Source organism: Trachymyrmex septentrionalis, unplaced genomic scaffold, assembly GCF_001594115.1.
Source record: "Trachymyrmex septentrionalis isolate Tsep2-gDNA-1 unplaced genomic scaffold, Tsep1.0 scaffold37, whole genome shotgun sequence".
NCBI classification, from domain to species: domain Eukaryota; kingdom Metazoa; phylum Arthropoda; class Insecta; order Hymenoptera; family Formicidae; genus Trachymyrmex; species Trachymyrmex septentrionalis.
The window spans coordinates 9,713,238-9,721,218 of NW_017305536.1; the positions used below are offsets into that span (position 1 = coordinate 9,713,238).

Sequence of the window (7,981 nt, forward strand, 5' to 3'; positions counted from 1 at the left end):
TGTTCAGGTGGCTGCGTTTGTAAAGTAGTTTGTAGAGAAACGGTGCGGTGGATTCTCTCTGCCAAGAACCACTCGCCATGCTGACTGTCAGTATTATCCTGCGTTTGCGTGCGTGCGCGCGCGCGCGCGCGCGCGTGACCGTTCGGTTTGATCTGCTGAGCGCCAGATACGGAGATAGGAGCAGTTCTGGAAGTGCAATGTCAAATTTTTTACGCTGTTTGCCCCACGTCGATCACCGACGGCACGTTCACACCAAGTGCTTCAGTCAGTCGTATTAATACTCGAAACTACTCGAAATTACTCACCTTTTCATGTTCCCTTTCCGTATGTATCGTATACTTTTTATAACAAAAGCAGCATGGTTTACTAATATGTTTGAATTAGAATATCAAACATTATCAGGTTGCATGTACATGTATTATTGATTACGTGTGTCTCTTTAGAATCAATAATATTTTTGACAATAAGAACTGAAAGACTGGAAATCAACATCACAGAACATGATGATACTTTTGGCTGTTTCAATCGTTAGAGAAGAGTCTCGGAGCAAGGAGAGGCAAATGCCTCGGGAAACGCCTCGGTTGCGCGATCCTCCTGGAATTTGGAGCAATGCGATGCGATGGAATCGGTCGAATGTATCTCGCAGTATTTCACGAATGGCGCTGTCTCTCTCTCGTATGGTCGTAGCCATAGGCTCTTGATCGCCATCGTCGTCGCTGACGTCGTCGTTGTCGGCGTCATCGGCGTCGGCGTCGTCGTCGTCGTCGTCGTCATCGGCCGTCGGCAGCCTCGTTGGTAGTGGTGGTGTAGCGATGGCGGAGGATCCGATGGTTCCGAGTCTGGCCGCGAGGGCGCTGAGACCGCGCTTGCTCTCGGCCGGGTCCGGGGTCCCGATAGGCGGGCACAGTGGACGCATTGGCCGGTCTCGGTGGGCGTGTCTCCGCGTCTCCCACTCCGTCGCGTAGCACGGCGCTGATTGACAGTTGGCGAACGACTGCGGACGGCGCAGGATCTAAAACCGCGCTAGGCGCTGCTCTCCACGCTCGCTCGCTCCGCTCTTCTCTCTACCCGTGCGATCTACACCCGGTTGCTTTTTCGTGGGGGAAACCTGAAACACGCATATCTCCGTGGCTGGCTTCGACCGCGCGCCCGCTACGTGTAACACACAACGAACCTACCACCTTCTGTCCGCCGGAGTTACGAGTGCCACACGCAGTAGTAGTCACGGTCAGGGAGGAGGGTCGCCCGCCGTCTCGCGGACAGCTCTTGCTCGCGCGATCTCCTCTCTCGACTCGCGTCGCGATCCTGCGGTTATATCGCGTACCGCCCGTCGCGTCGCGTCGCCTCGCCTCGCGTCGTCTCGTCTCGTCTCGTCCCGTCTCGTCTCGTCCCGTCTCGTCTCGTCTCGTCTCGTCCCGTCTCGCCACGCGTCACGTCGCGTTGCGTCGCGCCGCGTCGTGTCGCGTCGCGTCACGTCGCGTCCATCTCGCGTCCGTCTCGCACTCGCATTCTGTAACGTCGTGCGTGCATGAGTCCATGCGTGCGTGCGTGCGTGCGTGCGTGCGCGATTATTCCGAAAGAAGCGCGGCCGGTGTTATATAGATTAGATTAGAATAGCGCGCGTAAAGGCGCGCAACGTGTAAAGGTGTAAAGGCGGCAATCGCGGAGTAACGAGTCGCCGCCGCGCGACTTGTGTGCGGAGCAGTGAGCAGTTGAGCACGAGACAACGCAACGCAACGCAACGCAACGCGCCGTGTCGTGGCAACGCCGCCGTCACACCGTGTGCGTCACGCGCTTCGCTTCGTCTCGCATCGCGTCGCGTCTTCGCTCGCTGATCGCTGATCGCTGATCGCTCATCGCTCCCGTAAAACGCGCGACGAAACACCCGCGAGGTGCGAGCATACACGTCGGTGCATAGTGCTCGCGTCGTGGCGCCCGTCGTCGTCGTCACCTTCGTCGTCGGGCGTCATTGTGGCTCTCACTTGGTGTCGTGAACTGGAGAATGTAACGTGTTCCTGTCTGCCTATGTCAGTGACATCATCGGTGATGATCGATTGTGTGGGAAACAGTGAATAGAAGTCGTCGTCGTCGCCGCCGTCGTCGTCGTGCGAATGTGAAGGGAGCAGGAAAGTGAAACGGGACAACAGTTAACTTTACATACCGCGTCTCGATGCGGCACCTTCGCGATCATCTCGCGATCACCTCGCGCGCAAACGCGCTCTAGGCGCGTCTTATGTTTATCTTTTTTATTATTCTCGTCTTGCTTATTGATATCGTGCGAAGGTCAAGCCACGTGTCCGCGCAAGCAACCGAACGCTCTCGTCCTAACAATATGCGGGATTGACGAGAGAAGCTCCGACACCCGACGTGTGTGTGTTCGTGTGTGTGTGCGGACGTCCGAGGTGGTGTAATAACCGCAACGATGATGAGGAAGCACGTGTACCCGGCCCGAGCCGTTGTCGTAGCCGTCGGAAAAGTCATACCGCAAACGATACTCACCGCCGAACTGTGCTGACGCTCGTCCGCGACAGTTTGAATTTCACCGTCGGCTGCCGTTCGTTTCGTTCCGACCGACGCCGTCCTTCCTTCTGTCTCTCTCTGTGTGTGTGTGTGTGTATGTGTATGTGTGGGTCTTTTCAAAATACAGAGGACGAGACGACACAAAAGGAAAAGCAGCCAGTGAGAAGGAATCTGCAGATAGGCACGGAGAGAAAGAGAGAGAGAGGAAAGATTTCAGCAGGGCGAAACACCAGAGCAAACCGAGCGACGACGCAGCCCGACGGCCGAGGCTGAGGTCGATTGAAAAAGAAGAGGCACACAAGACAAGAGAACCGCCGTCGCCGTGCCGGCCGAGTACGGAATTTCGAGCCCCGTGATCTCTTGTCCTTTTCCGTCGGAAGAGGACCTTATCGTTCGACCCTGAAAGCCCAGCGTCACGCAGCGCGTCCGAGCATTTAAGCTTAGCGCGCTATAACAGTGCTGAGAAAGTGTAGTGAAGTGTCGAGGCTCGCTTGCTTACATATTGTGGGAAAATACAGCCGCTACGGTGGCTCAGCACGCAGAGTTCCCCGGCGCGGCCAGGGCGTTCATGGCGCAGCCAAGGGTATGTTTTCGCATTATGCATCTTTTTCTCGCCACGGAACTAGAGAAATGAATCGCGTTCAATCGGAGTCTGCGAGTGTGTCTACGACTGTCCAGCTTCGAATCGGCTTTTCCGATCAAATACATCCCGGCAAATACGTCTTTCTTCGAACGACGTCTTAGCAACGCGTCGTTATTTACGAAAATCTATCATAAACCAGGGAGGATCCCTCTCCTTCTTTCGCTCGTATTCTTCGCGGGTATTTTTGCCCCGAGTACTCCGAAAATGTCTAAATGAAAATTTCACGAGAATCGAAATATCCCGCCCCCGTTGGGGGAAAAGTTATATCTCTTTTAAATCTCATGTTTAAAAATGAGGGCGGCACGAGGAAAAGGTTTCTCATTACGCGAAAGTGATTGATTGCCCATCATTTCTGAACGCGGTCGCGCCATTCGCGGACGCAACGATCTTATTTTCGTGGAGCTCTCCACGCTGCCACGTTTTTATCCACGGCGCGATTTCATTTCCGAGAGGATTCCGGGAATTCATTCGCGCCGCGGTGAGTTTGTAAAACGCAGCGCTCCTCTTTTTCTTTCGCGCTTTCTGTCGCGCCACGAAAGAGAGTTTCCGCGGCAGGTTCCGCTCTTCTTAGACTTGAACGCGCGCTCATCGGCTGGTGGATTTCAATTGAGTTTCGTCGCCGTGTCGAAAGGGAATTTACATGTTCGCCGCCTCGGCGGCGTGCTTTGTAACGTTGTAACTTGTCGCTTACAACGCGTTGCGCGCCGGCCGAAGGAAGAGAAACGACACTCGCACAAAGGGGAAAGCTGTGCTTTCGGGCTTGCCGAGAGCGAGCTTCTTACTCGCGTGCGAAATTCGAACGATTCGCGCGCATCCGTGTCATCGGTATCGCCGGTTCGCGAAGGATGCGAGAGAAAGAAGAGGCAGAGAGAGAGAGAGAGAGAGAGAAAGAGGGGCTTGCAGGCTCGTTTCGTGTTTATACGTGTCGATTACACACATCGTAATCGAACGACTTTGACCGCGGCGAAATTACATCCGATAATCATAGCACAATACCGGGGAGTAAATTTCCTCCGGCCTCGATTGTCAGTCGCGACGACGACGCCTCGCGACTTCCACTAAACAGTTGTGTGGCATCCAAGAGGATCCGAACAGGGATCGTCTGTTGAATATTTACGCCCGTTCGCGAGACCGTTTCGGAACTCCGCCGCGCCGCGAAGAATCTTCACTGATTTCAGGCACGCTCGTAGGCTGGATGTTCACTCGTAACAATATAGAAGCGATACCGCGTTATTGTTTCCGAATATCCTTATCCGGATAATCTTTAATCGCGTTTCACACACACGTTTTTTCTTAACGCCTCTTTCGAACGGAAAGCGGCGCGTTCCGTTAGATTTCCGAAGATTAGGCGCAGAGCTTGATAATTTTCATTTACCTACAGATTGCGCGATGACAAATGCACACGACATTATGAACTTAATTAAAACAAGCGGCAAGTTGACGTTCCGTTGCTGTTTTCAATGATGAAAGGCATCGCGCTCCGAAACGCATTTCCATTCACTGTGTCCCGTAAACATTTCGTGTTTTTTTAACGTGTTAAAAGTTAGGCACATTATTTCTTCATTATTCCGCGCACTAACGTGATAAATAATTGCAATATTATTCCGGTAATAGATTATTGTCTATGATAATTCAATTAAGTATCATTGAAATCTTCTTTTTACTATTTAAAACGCCCGGAGTGACACGAACTTAATGAATCATGTTTCAATAAATCTGTAGTAACTCTCTGATATACAGCGTTTGCATATAATATAATAATAATAATAATAATAATAATAATAATGCAAATTATTCATTTTCGTTTTATGAAATTTTCGGTTTTTCAAATATTCTTCTTCCTACTTATTAAAATCTACTTTAATTTTATATCAAAGCTCTATATTACTTTTAGTCTTACACGATTATGTCTAATACTTTAACGTTGATAATGTCACATTTATCTAAATTTTAAATCAAAATTTACCGCGTCACAGGGACTGCAAAATTTAGATCCCTTTTCGAAGAATTAATCAGCTCTCGCTTCACTGGCGGTTTCTTGTTCAATTCAGCGGTCAAATGTAACGAATTGCGGGACAATAGCCTTGTTATAGCCTTTTACATTCGCTTACAACAAATCTGTCAAGAATTTATACCTGCGTGTTTCAAGTCTAACGCGTGACTTACTTATTATTTAATGTGTGTCTAATGTAAAAAAATACGAATGTCCTATTCTCTGGATGCATTACGTTAAACTATTACAAGTAACCTTTTTAAGATTCGTTGTATATAAATATTTTATTCACGTATTATTCGCGTGCCGATCGCTACATTCTTCATGGCTGCGAAATATGTTTCTGGCCGTCGGATGTAACGAGTTTCTTTCTCAGTGTGTTTTTCAGTTTGGTGTGCGCTTAATAAAATATCGGAAACAGTTACGTAAATCCGATTGTTGTAATACTAAAATAATAATGCGCGAAGAAGGTTTTATTTTATTTTTGGCTTTTGATATATATATAGGTGTAGGTGTGTCGTGACGTTCGAAGAATTTTTGATCTTTCGTATTATACCGAGCAGGTAGGAAATATTTATTTCCAAAATAGAGACTACAAAATAGACGGCAGATCAAAGTACTACCCATTTTTCATTAATCGCAGTTTTCATTAATCGCAATGTTAATATTCGTGTGTCTCTTTTAAAAAATTTTTACAAATTCACATTGTGGATAAATATTTGAAATGTACCATTATTATAAAAAAAATATGTGGCATCTACGTTTTGAGAGTTGTTTGAGAGTTGTTTTGCCGATGCTAGATACTCCGGCATATTCAAACATTTTTCTCGTTTTATGCAAATTCAGAATGCTTGATGCGAACTCGCTTCGAGATTCGAAGTGAAGGAATTGCGGATGAAATTCGATTGCATTGACACTTTTCGATCATTCAGCGCGCAGTGCTAAACAGACCGTATTGATTCCGATAACTGAATCCATGCAAAAGCAGTGCTTCTCGCACGCCGATAACTCGCGTGTTTACATGCTTTACGCGTGCGTGATTGTATTGTGGTGCGTTTCGTATGCAACTTTTCCCGACTCCAATCTCTTTTTCGTTGTTGCCCAACTTTTAATGAGATAACGACGAATTCTTTTCGCATACTTTTGCTTCACACACAGCTGACTCAGTCTCTCTCTCTTGCTAATGTATAAACAAGAATTAAAATCAAGAAAAAATATAATTTCGATTTTCTCCATTGTTTACGTTAGATACATTTTTCGCGTTATAAATACGCGAGAGAAATGTTTCTCACGTCTAATCTCCGTGTCTTCTTTGCCAAGAATAAATACTGGTGCGATACGTCCACAAGGTGTTAATTGCGTTTCGCAGCAAAAATGTTAAAATAGTTCTCACTAAATCGGATATAATGAATATTGACAATTTCGGGACAAATGACACGTTTGCGTCTGGTAACTTCGTCGGTGTCTTAATCGCAGTCGGATCGTGCAGGACGATTCAACGCGCGCTTTTTACCGCTCAATTCCGCTTCGTCCCGTCGTTCAGTCCTGGCTGCGCTTGCAAAATTGCCGAAACGTGCGTGCGTGTCTGTTTCGATGGATCGCAAACTCTTTTGCGTGCAACACGGAGAATTCTTTAGATCGGAGAAAGCGACGCCTACAGCAAAGCTCGGTTCTTGACAGGTGAATTTTTTGCAATGACGCTTAACGCTCCGTCGCGGGTTGCAAAACGTTTACGAAATACGATAAGTACTTTGCTAAATGCGCGCGAACTGCCGAAGGAACACAACAGCGAAGTATCTGCAAATTTTTATCTCTTTACTACGATGACAGATATCGTTAATTTCAAATGGCCGCAGATGCACGCGAGTATGAAATTTATTTACTATTACTGGCAGTAATTTTATTAAGTTTGAATTTTATTTATTTTTTTTTTGTATATGTTTTAAAGGTCCATCGATTATTTATTTTAATGAGAAACGTGATCATTTGCGAACTTTCAATTTCTGTTCCGTTAGTTAGGAATGAAGTATCGTAGACCGTCTCCATTTCTACTTGTTGTTGGTTTCGTTTCGTTTCGTTTAATCTGCCATATTGATTTTTACGTGTCTCTATATTATTTCGCATTTGCTTTTTCGATCCTTCCAAACCTCGTTCTCGTTACAGTTAGCGAGCAATGAAGTGTACGTAGCGTCTAGGAGCTGAATGAAAGGTGCAAATGAGCGAAGCGCGTTTCGCACGAGTGGCGCGTACGTTTCGGCGAGGAAATCCGTATCCGTAGATATAACGCGATAACGCGTTTAGGATTAAAAATTCCAACCGCGAGAATGGCGGACGGCTCTCTTCGACGACGAGGATCCGATTTTTCGTCGTCCGTCGGCGCTGTAACCGGCCGCCGAATGAGCCGTGATTATGTATTTATGGGCATCCATCAATCACTTTCGCTCTCCCGATTGCGGATATCGGGCTTTAGCCTACGGATTAAAGTCGTATCGATTTCTCGCCGTTCCCTATTGGCCGCGCGCGCTGCGTCGCTACCGTTTTTTCCTTTTTTCGTCTGGACAGTCGTTAGGCATATTCATGCGCGAGATAAATCGAGCCTAACTCGGCTCGATTCCCGCGATTTAGAGCTACATGGTGGGCGCCGGCTCGATACGAGCCTAATTCCGTTTTCCAAAAATACGTCCGTACTTCGTAGTCGGGGTGCGACCGTTCGAATGCAATCATAAACCTGTCAAACGTTTCTCAAGTAGTTTTACCAGTGTCTCAGAAATTATGTCTCTCGCCATGTCTTATACTTTCCGAATATATATATATATATATATATA

At 47.4% G+C, this 7,981-nt stretch overlaps 1 protein-coding gene across 4 annotated transcripts in view; it reads left to right on the forward strand.

Moving 5' to 3' along the window:
- Window positions 1–1,451: 1,451 nt before the first annotated feature.
- Window positions 1,452–7,981, forward strand: part of LOC108750706 (homeobox protein homothorax) — a 386,843-nt gene continuing 380,313 nt past the window's right edge. For 3 of the 4 annotated variants that reach the window (XM_018490376.1, XM_018490373.1, XM_018490377.1), the window contains exon 1: window positions 1,503–3,103. In XM_018490376.1, coding sequence (XP_018345878.1) covers window positions 3,089–3,103 — 15 coding nt within the window. In that variant the 5' untranslated portion in view covers window positions 1,503–3,088. The other variant, XM_018490374.1, reaches the window with a different exon arrangement.